A 20,875-nucleotide genomic window follows, 5' to 3' on the forward strand; every position below is an offset into this window, starting at 1 on the left:
CCAGTGTGGGGAGGGTCAGCTCTTCCAACACGCAGCACCCAGGAACTGGACATGCACGGGCAAATACCAAAACCAAACCACCCTTGATCCAAAACCTCTCACCTCACACAAAAATGAATAAAAGTGGATCATGGACGTAACGTAAAACACAAAAGCGTAAAACTTTTGCAAGAGAATCTTTGTGGTCTTGGGGTTCAGCTAAAAGTTTAGACTTGACCCCCAAAAGCACAAGCCCCCCAATGGATCAATTGACTTCATCAAAACGCAAACCTCCGGTGTGTGAAAGGACAGGCAAGCCTGCCCCGGCTGGAGGAGTGGCCCACAGACTGCACCCTGGACCCGGGATGTGTATGGAAAACCCAGGGCAAACTCTCAGAACTCAACAGCAAGAAAAGGGACAACTCGGTGTTTAAAATGGGCAAAAGATCTGAAGACACTTGGCCAGAGAGCGTACAGATGGCAAATTAGCACACAAAAAGATGCTGAACATCATTAGCTGTTAGAACATAGGACGTAGGGATCCCTGGGTGGCGCAGCGGTTTGGCGCCTGCCTTTGGCCCAGGGCGCGATCCTGGAGTCCTGGGATCAAATCCCACGTCGGGCTCCCGGTGCATGGAGCCTGCTTCTCCCTCTGCCTGTGTCTCTGCCTCTCTCTCTCTGTCTCTCTCTCTCTCTATCATAAATAAATTAAAAAATTTAAAAAAAGGAATATATAAAAAAAAGAACATAGGACGACGTAAAACCCCACTTCACACCTATGGAGCGGCTGAGCCTGCCAACCCCAGGCATGCTGAGGGCACGCGCACACGGGGACACAGCTGTGCGTCCCCCAGGGAGCCAGCAACCCCAGCCCGGGGACTGCCTCCCCAAGGAGAAACAAGAGATGGAGACATTCACACAGGCCCTGAGCAAGGATGTGCATGCCAGCTCTGCTCACACATGCCCCAACCAGGACACAGCCCCACGCCCTGCCACGGCAGTGGACACATGGCCCAGGCACCCGCACACAGGTCACTGCAGCACACTCATCAGCACCAACAGCTGCTCGGCTCAGGGAATGTCAGGCTCAGCGGTGGGATAGAAGGGGCCAGTCGCACACGTGATATGCCGGATGACCTCCTTCATAGGACACAGTCCCTAAGATGATACTGTGGGGACAGGTCAGTGGTTGCCGGGGGACGGCGTGGGGGTGAGTGTGGGGAGCAGCGTGGATGGGTGACAGAGCTGCTCTGCGTGAACACCCACCACAGCACCCCTGCGTCCAGGCTGCCCGCCCCTTCCCTGCATCTGCAGGCTCAGCACCAGGCAGACCAGCAGTTCAGGAAGGGCCACACCCGGGAAGGGTGTCTGTCCGTGCCTCTGAGCACAGCGGTGTCAGCATCCCGGGAATAGCGCAGGTGGTGCTTCCTAAAGGTGTGTGTGGGCCTGGGGGAGGGGGGGCAGGGATCAGAGGCAGGGTGACAGCACCGATGGCCATTCTTCACTGTGGAGAAAGACGTGCCACCAGTGTAGCCAGGTCCCCACCGAAGGCAAGGTGCACCCCATCTCATGGACACTCAAGGGCAAGGGCAGAGCGCATCTCAGAACCCACCACATGCAACACACTGAGCGTAAAAGGACAAGTGTGGTGGGGAAAGCCCAGAAAAAAAATACAGGTGGTTGTGAACAAACAAGAGGCTGGACGCAGGGAGGATATGTGTGCAAACCCCACTGCCCGGAGCCCTGGGAGTCAAGACAGAAAGGGAGACGGTGGGCCTCGGTGTCCTTGTGCTCAGAAAGGTGCAGCTGCAGGGGAGATGCAGAGCCGTGACAGCTCGGCCCCCAACAGCACCCAGTGCAGCCCTGAGCCGTGCCCCTGGCCGTGCCCCTGACCCCCTGGGTCCCAGCTCAGAATGTTCGAAACCTGCTCTGGGGATCTCCCCGTCCAACCCAGCCCACCCCAGTCAATCCTGTCACCGATGCTGCTGCCCTGGAGCCCAAGGGCTCTGCTGTTTTTGTGTCTAGCATTGGAGTCTAGCCCTGGGGGACCCTGTGAAGTCTGCAGCTGAGGTCCCAGCAAATCTGGTGGCCGCTCTCACTGCCGACCTGACTATATTCCTCTCTGTCCCTCCGTCGGCTCCTGGGACTCGTCTGGCGCTGGCCACGAGATGTATGCAGCCTCCCTATCCACTCTGCACGGATCACAGCCCATGACACCAGGTGACACTGGTCGCCATGAAAACAGAGCAGAGTTCTGTGTGCCCTGGGAGCATGTGTATGTAAAATGCACACACGCTCCATATGAAGACGAAATGCTGGGTCGCCGGAACTCTGGGAGAAAGAGGGAGGCAGAGGGACGGATGGAAGGACAGCTTTCCCCAGTACGATCTTTCTACACTGTTCACGATGATGAGCGTATGAAACTATGAAACTATGAGTGTATGTTAACTAGAAATAAATGCATTTAACTTGTAAGGTTGTCTGTGTGGCGAGGAAGGAGTGGTTGCCTACCAGGAACGACTCCTGAAGTTGCATCAGAATCAGCTGCTGGACTTTCAGGGCCAAGACCCCGAGCTGAGCGGATGGTGGCTGTGGGGCCAGACAGGCGGGGCTACGGCCCTGGAGCATGCTGCCCCGAGCAGCCATGGCCAGGGGGACTGCCCGGCTTTCCTTCAACTTCCTCCCATCATGAAGCAGCACATGTGCAGGACCAGATTCAAAACAACTACAACCAACAAACTAAAGACAAGTCAAGAATTTGGTCCCTGTACAAGATAAACAGATATCAGATTTTTGGGCCCGCCAGGAGGTGCTGCAGGGAACCCCAGAACTGGCTGCAGCGCCGGCACCAAGCACCCCACCAGCTCCAGCCCAAGGCCTCTAAGGACAGACCCTCTTCAGAGTAGCACTGGTGGGAGCTTCCAGATGTTTCCATACACTGTCCAACGTTCACTAATAAACTACCGGGAACATGGGGAAATGAGTGATAAAAAGCCAATTTACAAAAAGACAGGAGATCAGACCCACAGGTGATCCGTCCGAGACAATAGCCGCCACCCGTGAACCGACTGCTCTCGATTCATGCCGGGAATGCAAGGACACAATGGAGAACTTCACCAGAAAACCAGAACTGATACAAAGATTTGGACCCCGGACACAACATCTGTGTCAAATAACAGGACACAGAGCAGGTGACGAGACTTCTGACCTGGGAAATAATCCAGATGGAAGCAGAGAAAGGAAACGGAAATAGGAGAGTCACCAGAGAGAGTGAAAGTGACATGGAATGTGGGGAAAGCCCAACCCATGTCCCAGGAGCCCAGGAGGCCACAGTGACCAAGAGGTCCCGGCTGTGCAGGGTTAAGTCTAAACACCACTACTGACACGCCCACAGAAGGGCTGGAGGCCCTGAAAACACTCCCAGAATTAGGTGTGTGGACGGGAGGCCTGGGGATCCTTGAAGGCGAAGTGTTGCCAGGACAGATGCTGGAGAGAGCAACGTACAAACCTAGAGTAAAAGAAGGGGAAATAGAACCAAACGGCTGATTAACCAGAAAGAGGGAAAAGAGAAATGCAGTGGATTGGTGGGGACGGGCGGGACATCCTAGGATGGGAGAAGAAACCCAAAGTTATCACCAACCTCATGAAATGTAACCAGACTGTGGTTCCAACAAGATATTGGGGTTTGTTAGGCCCGGATCAGAAACCAAAACCTGAGACAACCTGAAAAAGAGGCAAGGAAAGGTCGAAAGCCACATGCAGACCTAGCACGTCCACCCCAATGGAACACACAGATGCTCCTGGCATGTTGTGGAACACGCTGGGATGGTAAGAGGGCCAACTCAACAGGAAGAGAGTGCCGAACCCGAAGGAGTGTGCAATTATTAATTACTGGTATGGTTTATTAAGCTGAACGACGCAATTATGTTTTCCAGCGCATGCGGAACATGTGCTGGGGAATAAAGTAATTCTTGCCGCCTCCAGAGCAATGAGCTTGTCTGAATATTCTATGACCTGGGGAATTTCATTCAGAAATTACAACAATGGACACCTGGGTGGCTCCGTGGTTGAGCATCTGCCTTCAGCTCAGGGTGTGATCCCAAGGTCCTGAGATTGAGTCCCGCATCAGGGATCCTGCTTCTCCCTCTGCCTGTGTCTCTGCCTCTCTCTCTGTCTCTCATGAATAAATAAATAAAATCTTAAAACAAAAACAAAAACGAAAAGAACACCGCACAGGATCCTACAGGACATAGGGCAGCAAAGTTTCAATGTAAAGAAGCTGCTTGGGCCATATGCCACTTGGGGTGCATAGCTTTCTTTATTTTTGCTTTTTTTCCTTTAAAGATATACATGGTATCCAGGGTCGTGGGCTGCAGGGAACTCACAAGGGGACGGATCTGCCCACGACACAATGTGATGCCCCTGCTACCAACATTAAGAGGACCTTAAGGGTATATCAGGGACAAACTGACACCAGTAAGTCAGAAGACGAGATGCAGCCAGCAAACATTGACCTGTGAGCAACGGTGAGCGTGTCAGAAACAGCCTATGTCACACCAAGTTACTGAGAAAGGATAGTCATTAAGAAAGTAGGAAATAATTCTCAGTTCATTTCAGAAGGTAGAGAGACCCTGACAGAGAGACAAGAGACACTACCTCAAGGAGATTTAGATGACACGCCCCCTGCGACTGGTGGCAGCCTGTCAAACTGACCTGACCGCGCAGCACTGACGTCAGCCTCTGGGCCCTGGGTTTGAAGCCGGCTCCGATGTGGCTGTGTCTACACAGGCGCCCACACCGCGTGTGCTCCAGAGCACATCTAATAGGTTGCCTGGTGTTGAGGGTGCAGCTCAGGATGACCGGTGCCACCCGAGGTCCTTGGCCCAGGCTTCGACCAGAGCCAGCGGTTCCCCTCAATTTGCCAACGGCTGGACGCCTGGCCCTGCACATGCCTCCTCTGCCCGATGCCCCTTCCAGGAGACAGCCCTGGGGAGGGCCTCATACCTCAGAACAGTCACCCAAAACGGGAAAAAAAATCAGGAAGCTGAATCCAGAGTTTCAATCACAACGAGGCTGAACATATTCCAAGAACGCGAGTTTTTGGTTTGGTTTTGTTTGAATATTCAAAGAAGCTATCTCTGTAGTTCAGAAAAGTAGGAGAGCAGAAGAGGAAAACTATACAAGCATTTTAATATTTAGAGACAAGGCTTCTGTTAAAATTCAACACGTACTTAACGAAAAAAAAATACAAAACAAAACCAAATGCTCTGAACCTAGCAAAAGAATGTGCGTAATCCCATAAAGTACACCACAAATGCCTAGAGCAAATATCCTACTTAAAGATGAAATATTGAAAGCCCTTCCTGAATTTGGAGATGAGACAGGCTGAGCCGGAAGCTCTGGCCAGTACAGTCGGGCAGAAAGGAAGTAGCATGGTCAGGAATAGAAATAAAACCGCCACTGCTAGCAGATGCCATGGCTGCACACAGAGAAAATCCAAAAGAATCTGTAGGCAAATTATCAGAATTATGTAAGTGGGCTGTGGCCAGATATTTTTTAAAATAATAAATTCAATTTGTTTCTATACACGATAGCAACACCCATAAAAAAGTAGAAGAAACTTAGATAACCATGTAGAGACAAAATATGAATTTCTAGGAGTCAATCTAACAACACACATGTGCGGAGGACAATACAACAGCCCCAAGAAAAACCCGAAGATGTCAGTAAGTGGAGGGAAATACTCAACACCGTAGGATCTCCATGCACCCCCAAGCCTGACAGAGTCGACAAAATCCCAACCACGTTCCAGCAGGTATTTCTGTGTGGCTTTCGACAAAAGGACTCTAAAAGGCATAAAAGGCATGCAAGGAGCAGCAAGGCAGGGCAACTGTAGGGACAGAACCAAAGAAACAGACCTTCCGAACCTTACTCAGTCCTGCGGGCGGTGCGCACCAGGCCTTCTGCAGGTGCATGTGCAGTGTGGAGGTGGCGGGGGGCGGGGGGTGTGGAACTCAGGTGCACTCGTGCACCGCACTCACCTCTGGAATACGACACGGGGTGGCGTGGCAGGATGGTGTCGGAGGAGGCAATCTCTCCCCCATGAAAAGAGGCGGGCCCACTGGAAAGTCAGGTGGGGAGAAAAGCAAATCTTGGGCCTCATATCCCACCCCATTAAAAAGCCAATTCCAGAAGTCCCGCAGATGCACAGGCCTTTCGTTCAGAAACGGAAGTGTCAGAATCTTGTCTGTCAGGAGGAGAACAGACGTAAGCAGGGGAGGCTGGGAAAACCCTGGGGTTGAACTGGATTTGGAGATAGCAGCCTGAACTCGGGGCCACCCCGAGCACCACATAGGCCACCCCTGGACGTCCACTCCCCACTCACTGAAAGAAAGAGCAGCCGGGTCCTGGAATATTTGCTGAACAAGACAATATGAGAAATGCTTTAAAAACTCTCTATCATAACTAAATAAATAATAAATGAAGGCACAACATAAACAAGTGGAGGATGTGGGGAAGCCGTGCCCTGATGATGACAGTCAGCTAGCAAACAGACGGGTGATGGAGCTGGGAGTGACCGTTCTGCGACCGTCGGGGCTGTCATCAATCCCAGCAGGAATCCTGGGCAGATGCTCAAACTGCTGGTGGGGATGCCCGGGTGGCTCCGTGGTGGAGCATCTGGCATCAGCTTAGGTCATGATCCCGGGGTCCCAGGATCGAGTCCCATATCAGGCTCCCTGCAGGGAGCCTGCTTCTCCCTCTGCCTGTGTCTCTGCCTCTCTCTCTCTGTGTCTCTCATGAATAAATAAATAAAATCTCAAAAAAAAAAATACTGCTGGGTGAAAAGTGTGGGTGATGCACTGTGTCTTCCCATAGAGGGAAAAGCACGACGTTTGCTGGCAGGGGTCACCGGTCATCACCAAGAAGCCAGACTGTCCCAGGCGCCTCCTGATAGGACATACTGGGAAGCACCCAGAGTGGCTTCCTTGGAGTTCCAGCCGAAAAGCACAACCTAAGCCCCGTCACACAACAAAACCTGACAAACCCAAACAGAGGGACGTTTTGCAGAACAAGTGAACTGTGCTCCCAGGAAAGGACCGAGAGCAAGAAACTGTCCCAGACTAAGGAGAGGACAAGGGATTGCCACCAAATACTGTGCGTGCTCCTGGCCTGAGCATGGGCTCAGAGACACAGCAGTGCTGTAGGACAGGGAGGAGACAAAAGGTCCCCCAGGCACGGGAGGAGCCCCACACCCCAGCAGAGCCTCCGCAGCTCTGAATGTGCTACTGCATTCAAGTGAGAGAGAATGTCCGTTTGCAGGAAATGCCCAGCACCGGGGGGCAATGGGGCTCACTTTCTGCAGCCTGCTCTAGGATGGTTCAAAAATCCCACAAACCTACCCCCTTCCCCTCCATAAAAAGAGAAATGCGACAGTGGAGTGACTGGCACATTATGACCCATGAGCGTGTCTGAGAGGAGGGTACCCAACCCAGAAACGTTTCTGTACATTTAAAATGATTTCAGGGATCCCTGGGTGGCGCAGCGGTTTGGCGCCTGCCTTTGGCCCAGGGCGCGATCCTGGAGACCCGGGATCGAATCCCACATCGGGCTCCCGGTGCATGGAGCCTGCTTCTCCCTCTGCCTATGTCTTTGCCTCTCTCTCTCTCTGTATGACTATCATAAATAAATAAAAATTTTAAAAAATTAAAAAAAAATAAAATGATTTCAAATCAAAGTGGTTGGTTTTCTCAAGGAACACAGAGAGGAACATCTCCGTCACCTCAATGTGGAGGAAAAAAAAAATCTTTCAATAAAATATAAAGAGTGATCACAAGAAAAGGTGAATAAAGCTCCCATGTATGGAGGGAGTACAGGATGGTGCCAGGGGCGGGGGCTGTAACCGGTGACTCTAACATGACCACACCCGTGGAATCATGCAGAAAGGAGCCCAACGAGAGGGAGGTGGGCAGCCACTAAGAAGCAAATGGAGCTGCGGAAAAGATGGGTGACCGTGGAGAAACAGCAATGGAAATGATTCACTCAACAAACGGAGCCTCGGCGACCTCAGGGACAAAGGCACAGCAATTGGAGCTCCGGGCAGCGGGGCATGACGTCACCTGAAGAAAAGCCTGCATCCGCACAAGTGCCCGAGAAGCTCCGCGAACTGCAGAAGAGCACGGAGGCCTGCGATTTTCTAGGAGGGAACCCAGGGAGAGGCGTCCATTAACAGCGGGAGGCGAGCTCCGGCCTGGGACTCGGGCAGACACGCATGTGGAAGTGGACGGGGTTCACCCCACGGATAATCCACGTCACTAGGGCAAGACCTTTCTGTGAGTTTCCAGGATTCATTGCTGGTCTGTCACCAGGACCATGAGAAATGTCAAAGGAAATTCTTTGAGCAGAAGAAAAATGATACCAGGTGGAAACTTAAATCTACACAAAACAAATATGTGGGTAAATATCAGAAGGTTTTTCTTATATTTTTAAAAAGTTTTTTTTTTTTTTAATTTTATCTATTTGAGAGAGAGAGAGTGTGTGTGCATATGCATGGGTTGGGGGTAGAGAGAGAGAGGGAGAAGCAGGCTCCCCACATGGGACTTGACCCCAGGATCCCGGGACCCTGACCTGAGCCGAAGACAGATGCTTCGCTGCCTGGGCCCCCCAGGCGCCCCCAGGTTTTATTTTCATATTCTAAATTTCTTTGAAAACAGACTGGACATCACATGAAAGAGACAACAGAAGCTTGACCCGTACCTCACACCTTATGCAAAAATTAACCCAGAGCGGGGCCACAGAGCAAAGTAAAACCCAAAGCTGCAAGACATCTGGAAGAAAATGTTGGGGAAAAACCCTTGTGGTCCTGTGAGGTAAAGACTTAGATACAATGAGAGCACAATCTGTTAGAGAAACACAGCTGACGCTGGAAGGAGGCAAGGGTGAGCGGCCCTGATGCCATGGAAAATCCACGAGTGACTCTGACCTGCTAATTGTGGCAGCCCACAGCTGACCAGAAGCCTCACGGATTGTGCACGGCCGATTAACGCCTATTTGGTGTGCTGCATGTACAACGTACCGTCTCTTACTGCAAAGTCCGCTGGAGGAAAGAAAACGTTACCGGAAAAATGAAATCCTAAAGATGGGGAAATACCGTTACAGCAAAACACCCATGCGGAGGGGAGTCTGAACAGTACCAACTCAGATTGTTCAGGGTCAACTGGAATTAATCGCTCAACTTCAACAATGTTAAAAAACATCTAAAAAGTGTTTTTAGAAAGATTTTACTGATTTATTTGAGAGAGAGCAAGAGCGCACACGCACAAGCAGGGGGAGGGGCAGACTTCACACAGAGCAGGGAGCCCAATGCGGGACTCCATCCTAGGACCCCGAGATCACGACCTGAGCCCAAGGCAGACGCCTCACCAATGGAGTCCCCCAAAAACATGTGTTTTATTAAAGACTCTCTATCCAGGGACTTGACAAACAGTAGCCCAGGAGAAAACATTCGTGAATCATACACCCACCAGAGGCCTCTGCCCCGAATATACACACAAAGAACTCACAATTGTCAACAGTGTCCAACACCCTTGGTACCCAAACAGCCCAGTAAGACAGGGCCAAGGTGCACAGGCAGCGGACCCGAGCCGATACCCGGGTGGCGAATACACAAACGAGATCCAACGTCATCAGACATCAGAGAAACACCGCCGCCACCCGACGGAGCAGCTTTGACAGCAAGACAGGGATGCCTGGGTGGCTCAGTGGTTGAGTGTCTGCCTTCAGCTCAGGGCGTGACCCTGGGACCCACATGGGCTCCCAACAGGAAGCCTGCTTCTTCTGCCTCTCTCTCTGTGTCTCGCATGAATAAATAAATATCTTTATTTTATTTTATTAAGATTTTTATTTATTTATTCATGAAAGACACACAGAGAGAGAGGCAGAGACACAGGCAGAGGGAGAAGCAGGCTCCACACAGGGAGCCCGACATGGGTCTTGATCCTGGGACTCCAGGATCATGCCCTGGGCCAAAGGCAGGCGCTAAACCACTGAGCCACCCAGGGATCCCCAAATAAATAATATCTTTAAAAAGAAAAAGAAAATAAGACAAGGCCAAGCACTGCCGAGAATGTGGCACAGCCGTCTGTGGTGTGACGGCCTCATTCTTCATATAAGAGCTGGGCAACGTCTGACAAAGTCAAACACACACTTGCCATGTGACCCCCCAACCTTGAATTTATCCTTAAAAACTCTCTCGTGATGAACAATGACTGTAATAAACTGCAGGGCGAATCAGCTTTGTAGGTAAACAAACTCTACCAAACACCCCAGAGGTTGGGGACCTAAAGCCCTGCAAACATGGGTATGCGAAGGTTCACACCAGCCTTGCACGTGACTACTGAAACACAGAAGCCACGCAGATGCCCTGTGATGGGTGAGGGAGCAAATCGACTGGTGTGGCCACACAGCAGGCCCACACACACATACAGCGCACACCAGGCTCTGTGTCCACGGCTGTGTGCTTCTGTCTATGGGAGAACATGGGGCAGCAGGGCACATATGCTGGGGGGAGCCAGGGACCCCTGAGGGCCACACATTGTGGGGTGGGGAGGTTGTCCCGGCTCCTGTGCGCAGAGGCGAGGATAGGACGACCAAAAACGGGTAAATTTTACCCGACTTTCTTCTTAAGCACACAGGGTGTCACCAGAGGGGTAAGAAGGATCATGAGGAAAAGTTCAACCTAAGAGGTGCCGGCAGAGGGGCATCGGGGCATCTCAGTCAGTTGGGCTCAGATCGTGATCTCAGGGTCACAGGATCGAGCCCCACATTGGGCTCCACAGTCAGTGCCACATCTGCTTGTCCCCCCCTCCCCCTGCTGCTTTCTCTCACGCGCTTGCTCTTCCTCTCAAATGATAGATAAAATGTTAAAAAAAAAAAAAAAAAAAAAAAGCACTGGCAGAGAGGAAGAAAGGGAACAAGGAACTGAAAACACACAGTAAGGTGCCCAACTTGAACCCAGCTCCGCTGAAAGTCTGACCAAGCATAGACGGATGAAGCCCTCCAGATAAAAGTTGTATCATCAGAGTGCATGAAACTGCAGTGTCAACCACGTGTCTCGTGTGAGCAGCGCCCCGTAAGATATGGGCAAGTTAAAAAGAAAAGGATGCAAAGCGCCAGCAGGTGCAAACCCTAGAACCAGAGCCGCCCCGGCCGCGGGAGTATCAGAGTGGACTCGGGAGCACAGGAGCTCCGGGAGATGCACAGATCACTACGGCTGGCACCTGATGAAAGAGAAACCCAAAACTGCTCTGTATCCAAAGGAACAGAATTTATCCTTTAAAAACTCAATTAAGAGTGACCATAAGAAACTTCAGGATGAAGCGGCTTCACTGGCAAATGAATTCTATCAAACACGCAAGAGAAATGAACATCAACCTCATACTGACTCTCAAAAACTAAAGAAAGGAGCAGAAGGTTCATGTTCCCCAGACATACAATACCTTGTAAGGAAGACATGGGTGCCCACTCCCCACAAGTGCACACACAGAAAACCCCTTAAGAAAACACTCGCTAATTAAACCCAGCACCATATAAAAACCGCAACACATGATGACCAGGTAGGGTTTACCCCGGGAGCGCAAGGTGGGGGGGTTTCACGTTTGACAATGAGCTGATGCAACGCCAGATGTCAGTAAAATTAAGGGGAAAACCCGTAAAATCATCCACGACGAGGAACAACCCTCAGAAGATGAGTGGACCGTGTGGCAGCTGGGCGCTTGCACACGCTTCTCGTGGGGCCCAGCAGTCCCACCAGCACACAGGTGTTCAAGGCATCAAGATAACCACAGCCCCCTGCAGAGCTGCTGGTGGCCTCATCCACCGCATGGGACCACGAGGCCCGAGGACTAACACCGTATGCATGAATCACAGAACACGGAGACAGAAATCAAAGACTCCATTCTGCATGATGCCGTTTGCAGGGGTTCTAGAAAACACAAAGGGCTAGGGATAGAGAGCCAGAAGGAGGCAGCGGGGGCCAGGTGGGGCAAGAGGTCCTGAGGGACATCGTACGGGAGGCAGACCGCTCTATGCTTGACTGCAACTGTGGTGCTCGAACAATTCCAAACACCAAGCTCAATCACCTGTACACTCGGAGTCAGTGTATTTTATCGTGAACAAATACTTGAGTGAGCACAAGGCAAGGGTAGGGAACAAAGGACGGGCCCACACAGTACGGATGGGCCCCACAAGCACTGCGCTGATGAGAGAAGCGGGAGGATGAGAGCTCCACCGTGTTCACCTGACATCCAGAGTGACAGGGGGTCGCAGGCTGCCGGGGGTAGGGGTAGGGGTGATGGACACATCCTCCCTCTGACTGCACACTGGTGCCACAGTCCGGGACTCCAACAGGTGCCCCCACACCCGTTCCAGAGAGGAACAGGGGTCCACGCCTCAATGACACCGATGGAGGAGATAGGGTCCCCAGGGGTGAGGGGGCGAGGGCTCCACGTGACCCTGCACCAGGAACTCTGTCCTGTGCCTGAGATAGGAGACACAAGGGTCAGGGAGCCAGGGAGGCCGCCCCCTGAGGTGCAGAGACAAGCCTCCAAACACCCCACACCCAGGCCCTTGCCCCTTGCCCGCCTGGCCCAAGCAGGCCCCTGGCCAGATTGCTGCCTTCAAAGGGAGGGGACCCCACTTGCCTCTGTCTGGCTCTGCGCTCACCAGGCCAGGGACAGGAAGCACCCACTGCTCCCAGGGCCTCCCCGTGCCAGCACCAAGCTCTAAAGTCGTGGGGACACCCCCGGCCAGGCCAGGCCAGTGAGGGCTGGCTGGGCTTGAGATTCGCAGAACAAACCTGGCCTTCCCCTTCTCTGCGGGACCCCCAAGTACAGCTGGGCTGCAGGTGGTGCGGCCCATGACAGGCAGGGCGCCGTGGTAGAGGGGCAGTCGACGCAGTACCGACCTCGTGGGTGCCACTAAACGGGGCCTGGTCCGGGGCAGAGCTCACAGGGACCATCTGCAGCTCCTGCTCGCAGCAGGCAGAGCCATGCGTCCAGCCCCCCACACCTGGACCTGAGCACCACCAGCGTCCAACCTGCGTCCCGGTGTTGGGACGATGGGTAGACCCAGGGGAGCTGGCCAGCCCCCAGAGGGGAGGTGGGAGCAAGGCCGGGCAGGCCCGCTACACACGGACACCAGTGCATGGCCATCTGTCCTGGCCGGCATCCTGTGGGGGTCCCCTCCTAGGGGATGGCTGGCATCCATGCCTGGCTAGGAGGGCTTGTGTCTCAGGAACCAACATCTGCCAGTGACCGTTAAGCATCTGCCCACCCTGAGGAGGGGCTGGACCTGCAGTGGAGGTACCACGTGGACCCCAGCCATGGCAGAGTAGCACAGGGGTGGCCCCTCTGGCCACCCTCATTCCCCACCCCTGCAGAGGTCGCACAGCAAGCCCCTCTCACCACACCCTGGTAGGCTCACTCTTCCCGCCCCTAAGCCTCACTCCCTGGGGCCAGGGGGCAGCCCATCCTGCCTCGTGGTGACCGAGCCAACATCAAGGCCTGCTTGCCGTCCACCTGTCTCATCTGGGCCACCATTGCTCACGGCCTGTGGAGAGCCTGGGGACAGACCTGTACTGCACTGGGGCACCCTCCGTGCCCCACCCTCTGCCATGACAGGAGCAGCGCCTCACTCCCAGTGCAGCAGCAGGTGTGAAGACCCCATCCCTCCAGAGCTCAGAGCTGGAGCAGGGGCTTCCCGAGCCCCGCGGAGATCCCGCCCCGAGCCAGGAGCTAGGAGGAAGGGATAGAGGGACCACGTTGCCCCAAGATGTGGGCTGGGGGCACCAGGAGGCAGCCTGACTCACCCTGCCCACATCCCCTGCCCCTGGTCAGGCCCTTCCTGGCCACTGGGTCCTAAGAGCAACAAATTAGAAACCACGCCAGTGTCCCCAGGGACAAGGTAAGTCAGCAGTGGTGTCTCCCTGCCATGGCCCAGTAGGTAGGACCTGGAAGGAGCGCAGGAGACGCAGGGGACAGAGGCAGGAACCCAGCGAGGCTGCCAGGGGACGGCCAGCCAACCTCATCTGTCATATTGAATTCCCTGATCTCCAAAACGAGAGGCTCACCAGGCAGGAGCTACTACTGGTTCTTCCCGAGGTGGAGGGTGGACACAGGGCCCCGTGGGCAGTCCCATGCCTTCCCACAGGGGTGCAGGTCAAAAGACCCTTGAAGGTGACTCAGGCCAGCCTCTCAGCTGATGGGTGGGTAAAGAGGCCAGGCGGCAGGGGAATCCCTGAGGGTCCTCACAAATAGGGGTGCACCTTGGGGCATTCCCGACTCCACAGCTCAGAGCCAGCCCTGCCCAACCTGTGTCAGGGCCCCAGACTATGGGCAGCAGGCTCTTCAGCAGCCCGAGGGGCTGAGGACACCCCCTCCGCAAGCCGAGCCAGTGCACAGAGGGAGCCTGGGGTGCGGGCAGCTGGCCTCTGGGGGCGGCTCCCCCAACCCGCTGGCCCCTACGGCCCCCTCCCCCACAGCCCTCTTCCCTGCTCACCCGGCGCCCAGTGATGCCAGCGACGTCACTGCCAATAACCTAGATTTTAACCAAGAAATCACACCCCCCCTCCCTGCCCCAATTATGGTCTAGCCGAGGAGAAAACCCAGACTGTAGCACCCTGGGCTGGCCCCATGGGCGGCTCGCCCATGCCCACTTCCCTCTCCCGTTTCCCATCCTCCCTCCGACGCCCCCAGGGAGAAGATGGATGGGTGACCCTCCGCGGACACAATGTCCCGGGCCAGGCCTGTGCCCCTGGCATCTTGGTTGAGAGCTGAGGTGGGGGACAGGTGGGAAAGCCAGGTCACTACCAAGGCTATGAGGCAGCCCAAGGCAGCTTGGCCTCCAACCCCCACCCTGGCCTTTCCAGGGCCACTGTCCCACAGGTTCCTTGGAAAACCCAAGGACACAGGTAGGCCACTACTGTGCAGGTGGGAAGAGGGCCCCAGGCACGTCCGGGTGAAGGGGCAGATGTACCTGCCCAGCGATCCCAGCACCTTGTCCTGTTTCTCACCATCCCATACGTGCCAAGGCCTGTGGCCACACCACATGGAGATGTCTGGAGGTTGGGATCCTGTCGGCTCCATGGGGGACCACAGTGGCTCCTTGGGCAGGTCCCAGCTCCCTCTGCCTGCACCTGGCAGGTTACCCAGACCCTAGGTGCCTGTGAGCAGCGGGCAGAGGGAACTGCACTCGGGGCAGGTCCCTGGGGGCCTCCCTGAGGCCTGAGTCCAGTGGCCCTCTGAAGGACCGAGCCAGAGCCTGCAGCTTTCCTGGTGTTGGGACACCAAGCCCTTCCCTCTGCCACTGAGAGGAAGCAGCAAGTCCAGATCAAGGTGGTGTCTGTGCTAAGGTCCTGTGGAATTCATGCAAATCTAACAACATGCATTCAAATAAAGCAATGAGTTCTAGGGAGAAACCAACTACCCACAGCCCCTGAGGAGCCCAGGGCAGAGGCTCCCCACTTCCCACAGCGCTGAGAGACACACATCCTTGGCTGCTCCCAGGGAGTGGCTGTCCCAAGGGCCCCAGCTAGTCGGGTCCCCCACCCCCCAGCACTGCTGACCAGTACCCACCTGGAGGTGGGGGACCTCATCAGGGCAGCAGGACATAGGGACAGAGGAGAGAGTCCCCATACTACCCTTTGCGCCCCCACTCTGGAACGTCACTTCCCGCTGGCACCGTGTGTCCAGAGCCCGTCCACTGGACATGGGCCCTGCAAGCAAATGAGCAGGCAGCGGGCCCAGGCAGAGAGCCAGTTTTCGGGGAACACGGAAGGCAGGTGGACACCCGATCTGGGGCTGGGGCCCCAATTACCGGACCCTCTGCCCAGCAAACCCTGAAGTCTCTGGGGACCAGGATGTGGTCTAGAACACCAGGTTAAGTTGGGGCATCTCAGGGGTGTAGGTCCCCCGCAGGGGAGCCCCCCACCAACAATGTGGGGGGAGCAGCTCACTCAGTCCAACAAGCACTTTCCAGCCTGTCCCTTGGTGCTGGACCCAAATGAGCCAGGCACTGGGGAGTCTCTGGCCTCGCCGAGTCACAGGGAAGGGGAGAGCACTTGGGCAGGTGGGGGAAGAAGGCTCAGGTCAAAGGGCAGGCAGACAGATCACCCCAGCCTCGAGCAGGTGGGCCGCACACTATCCTATGAGCCCTCGGGCAGGTCCCTGGGTCTCCTCTGGGCCCAGGGGAGAGCAGGCCCCATCACACAGGCTGGGGGGGTTTTATCCGGCATCAAATGACCATCTGGTCCTCAGCTAAGACCCTGCCCCTCTTGCTCAGCTAGCCTGGGTCAGGGACCGTCCCCTGCACTCCCCTGGCACAGCAGCCTCCCCGAGTGGTCACGGCCAGAGGGGCAGGGATCAGGCTCACCTCTGCCCACCAGGGCAGGGGGCGCAGCTACACTGGCAGTTGGGTCTCGGGGCCAGGCCCCCGCCGCACGTTACCTGCATAGCTGCCAGTGGCCTTGATGTACATCTGGCCATACTGCTCCTCCGCCATGGTGTCGTAGGCCTCGTCATCCTCCTCATCCTCCTCATTGTGGTACGAGGTGGGGCTGTCCGTGGTGGGCAGGCTGCTGGCCCCCGGACTGGTCCGCTCCCCCTGGGAGTAGGGCACCTGCTGGATGCTGGGGATGAGGGTGGCCAGGCTGGGCACCCCGTAGTAGGAGACCCGGGGCAGCTTGAGAGGGGCAGCGCCCGCCGCCGTGGCGGCCGCCGCCACCGTCGTGCCATCCCGGGGCCCCGTCTCCAAAGGGCGCTTGGGGGCCAGGCCCGGGCCAGCAGCCGGCGGCAGCTCCATGGCTTCATGCTTCACTCGGGTCAGCAGCGGGATGGGCACAGAGGGGGACACGACATAGGGGGGGGCTGTGGGGGCGGCCGGCTGCAGCTGGTTGCAGGGGCTCTGGGGCTCGGAGCTGGCGTCCTCGATCATGGCGGTCTGCGAGTCGCAGTGGGGCGAGCTCACCTTGAACATGAGGTCGGTGCCGCGCTCCACGATGTGCTGGATCTGCAGGAAGCCGGCCGTGTACATGACCACGAGCTGCTCGCTGGCCGCCATGGTCAGCCTGCCCGTGTAGCAGAAGGACAGGATCTGCTGGAAGCAGGCGGGCGGCACAGTGCCCGGCAGCTCGAAGGCGCTCTTGCTGTTGCCGCTGAACAGGTCGCGGAAGTACAGGCTGCTGGCGGCCAGGACGGCCCGGTGGGCCTTGAAAGCCTGGCCCTTGACCACAATGGACACATCACAGTAGAGGCCCAGCAAGCGCTGCTCATTGAGGCAGCCGAGCACGGTGTTCCCGAAGTTGGGGATCTCGATGTGTAGCATCTGCGACATGGCGGGCAGGCGCTAGAGGGCTCGCCTCAGACTCAGCGCGGGAGCGCCCGAGAGGGGCACATCTGCGGGAGAGAGGGCATGGGGACACCTCAGTCAGGCTCCTGGACGGCGCGGTCCACCAGCGAGCCTATGGGAATGCACCACCCCGGCATGTCCGTGCCCCCCCCCCCCCGCATGCGGTGCCCTTCCCGGGCCCCCCCAGCAGGGCGAGCAACCCAGGGGACGTCCTGAGGCCAAGCTCCTCCGGGCGGGACCCTGGCTGGGCTTGTGACCAGCACTGCACAGACTCTGAGCTGCACAGCCCCGCTCCGGCCGGCGGGGGCAGGAGGGGGAGGTGCGGAACGCTCCCCCCACCTTGAGGGGCGCCCAGAGCCCACCCCCAGGACAGCGCCTGCACCCTCGGGCAGGAACGCCCCGTCTGAGCAGAAGCCAGGGACAGAAGCGGAGGCCTGCGCTTGAGGAGGGTGGAGAGGACGGAGAGGATGGAACATGGAACAGGGCACTGCCACGCGCGGCTGCCAGGAGGGGAGAGGGCAGCAGGCCGTGTCTGCAAACTCTTCTCCCCAAGAAAAAGTTAGCGGCGGAGGAGCCCCTCACAGCCCTTCCCCTGGGAGGGGCCACCACCCAGAGCCAGCGGGTCCTGCAGGGGCCCTTCTGGAGGCTTTTGGTTTCTGGTTTGTCTTCTTTTCCCTCAGAGCAGCCGCACGGACGGACGGACTGAGGGCCGGCAAGGGGAGGGTCCCGCCCCACTGGCTGAGAAGCCGCCCGTCCCCCCTGCCGGCTGCTGCCGTGGAGGTAGAAGGCTAGGGGTGGGGGCACCCAGGGGAAGGAGCCGAAGCTAGGTCAGGCGGCCCCTCCCCCGGGACCGGCTCCCCAGGCCGCCGGCACTGTCAGGGACAGGGCTGGACCGGCTGCTGGGAGCCTGGCGCAGCCCCATCTGCCCGCCCTCCCCGTCCCCCGGCTCCCCACGCTGGCCAATCCTGGCTGGCTCGCTCCCAGCCCAGGTGACTAAAGGGGTCGGGGGAGACAGGGGAGAGACCCGGCAAGGGCTCTGGGAGCCGCTGCCTCCGCCGCCGGGCGCCCCCAGGGCGGGGGCAGAGCTCCAGCGAGGCGGATCTGCTGCCCAGGGCTCGGGAGGGGGGCTGGTGCCGGCCGGGTGGAGAAGGCGCCGGCCCAACTCCGCACAGCAGCGCCCGCACAAAGGGCCGCTCTGTCCCGCGGGAGGAAAGTGCAGGCGGCCGCAGAGGCGCCGGGCGGCAGGGTGGAGGGAGGGCAGAGGGAGGGCGGAGCGCCCGGACCCCGGCGACTGGAGTTGGGCAGATGGGTGGCCGCCGGGGGAGGGCCCGCAGTGCCCCCGCTGCGGAGAAGTTGCCGGCCAGCCCGCGGCGCCCGCCCGCAGGGGAGACCTACCTTCGGCGGCTGCCGCCGGTGGCCCGGCACTGCCCGCTCAGTCTGGCAGGGGCAGGCTCGCCAGCTGCTCCGGGAATGCAGCAAACGGAGCGGGAGCCCTTGGGGTGGGGAGGGCGCGAGGAGCCGGGAGAGCAGGAGGAGGAGGAGGAGGAGGAGGAGGAGGAGGAGGAGGAGGAGCAGCAGCAGCAGCAGCAGCAGGAGCAGGGCAGAGTCTCCGCGCCGGGCTTGGCGGCCGCAGCTCAGCTGCACCCAGCCCGGCTCTCCGGGGCAGCGCACAGCATCTAAATGAAGAGGCCGGATGCAGACGGACATTCAGGCAGCTCTTGGGAATGAATAGCCGCCTTTGATTTGGGAGCCCAAGTAAATGCCAGCTCCAGCCCCAGCTTTAAAAACAGTGGAGTGTTGGTGCCAGAGGAATGCACGGCTCCGGGTGTTGGTACAAGACAGACTTTGATGACTCACCGCAATGCAAACAAAGATGGCAGAAATACTGTACTGTACGTGGGGAAACGCTCCGTGGTGCCACGGCAACTGAGCGCCCGAGATTTATGGTGCGGCTCTGCATGTGAATTACCCAGTAAACTGCCGCTCTGCCACCCGATGCAGCCCGAGTGTCAAAGCATTTAAACTATTCCAAACAGTCTGCAGGGCTGGCAGGGCCACCCAACTCCACGGGGCGGGCTGGACGGGCAGGGGGCCGGGCAGGGGGCCGGGTGGGGGCCTTGGGGGGGCAGGCCAGGGGGCAGAGGGGGAACAAGGGACGTGAGGGTGGAGATGAAGGGGGATGGGGGACAGGGGGATGAGGGTGCTTGGGATAGGGCATGGGGTGAGGGGGACGGAGGATGGGAGGGTGAAGGGGGACGGTGGGGGGGAGGACAAGGAGAGGAGAGGGCAGGGGGGAGTATGGGAGAACAGGATGGGGTGGGGAAGATGGGGGCACGGCAGGTATGGGGGGGCAAGAGGGTGGGGGGCAGGGGGCAGGCAGGGTAGACAGGCAGAAGCTGGATATGAGGGTAGAGCCCAGGAGGGGGAGCCCAGGGGAGAGGGGTGATGAGAAAACGAAGCAGAAAGGAAAGCCCAGGTGGGAGATGAGGCCCTGAGCCTCTAGCACTCTACACCTGCCTCCCCACTTCTCCCCGGGGCCCCCCTGAGCAGCAGGTCCCACTCCTGCACCCCTGCACCCCATCCCACTCACCCAGAGAAGTCACCCTGTCCCCTAGCCCCCGACACGGGTCTTTTCAAGAACAACTACTTTGCAAGTACAACTGGGACAGGCCCATATGGGGGGCTGCAACCAGCAGTGCTGACAGACCCCTCCCTTCTGGGGGGCAGCATGGTCACCCCCCCACCGTGATGCTGACAGTATGAAGGCCCTCCACATCTGATGGCTCCTGGGCTTTTCTGGGGAGGGGAGGTTGTGCTCTGCACCCAGCCTGTCCTGGTCTAGACTCAACCACCTGTGGCCTGCCCAGCCTCAGTTTCCCTCTTGCCACTAACTGTGCTCTGGGAAGAGCCTACGCACCTGCAGAAAGAGAGTCAAGACTGGCAATGGCTGAGTGTGGTCCCCTGCCGCACCCAGCGCAGAGTCCACCTCAAGCACAAACCCTGGCCACTGGAGCTGGGAGGGGCTGGGGGGCCAGGCGGCAGCCCTCCCACCAGCGAGCAGCAGCATCCGGAGAGAAAGAAAGGGCCATCTGGCGCCTCCCCATTCACACACCCTGGGCTCAGCTTCCGAGAGCAGATAAAACACCAAGGAAGGATGGGAGCAGGAAGAAATCCAGGTGTGGGGAAGCCCCCCCCCCCCCCCCCCCCCGGGGGCAGTGGCTGGCTGGGGCTCCTCAGGGGGCTCTGCGCCTCCTACAGGGGACAATGAGAACCCTCAGTGTGGTGACACCAGCACTGTGGCTGCAGTGTTGGCAGAAACGGTCCCCACTCGCTGCTCTGAGGATCCAGAGGCCAGCTGGGGGGGGGTGCGATCATGGGGGGCCTAGAGGGAGGGACATGGGGGCTCGGCTGGGGGCAGGGCACAGGAGCCTGGCCCAGGAAGGAGATATGAGGGCCTGGTCCCCTGGCAATGGAGCGAATCCAAACTTCAGCCCTC

The 20,875-nt window shown here is 57.5% G+C and overlaps 1 protein-coding gene across 3 annotated transcripts in view; it reads right to left on the bottom strand.

The window, feature by feature from the left end:
- NACC2 (NACC family member 2) overlaps positions 1–20,875 on the bottom strand; it is a 67,885-nt gene that overhangs the window by 12,340 nt on the left and 34,670 nt on the right. The window contains exons 2-3 of one of the 3 annotated variants that reach the window (XM_077851359.1): positions 16,999–17,426; positions 16,479–16,635 (exon numbers count right to left, since the gene is read on the bottom strand). In XM_077851359.1, coding sequence (XP_077707485.1) covers positions 16,479–16,635; positions 16,999–17,364 — 523 coding nt within the window. In that variant the 5' untranslated portion in view covers positions 17,365–17,426. Of the gene's footprint in view, positions 1–16,478; positions 17,427–18,774; positions 19,056–20,875 lie in introns of those variants that run through there. The other 2 variants (XM_077851358.1, XM_077851357.1) reach the window with 2 other exon arrangements.

Source organism: Canis aureus, chromosome 16 (assembly GCF_053574225.1).
Source record: "Canis aureus isolate CA01 chromosome 16, VMU_Caureus_v.1.0, whole genome shotgun sequence".
NCBI lineage: Eukaryota > Metazoa > Chordata > Mammalia > Carnivora > Canidae > Canis > Canis aureus.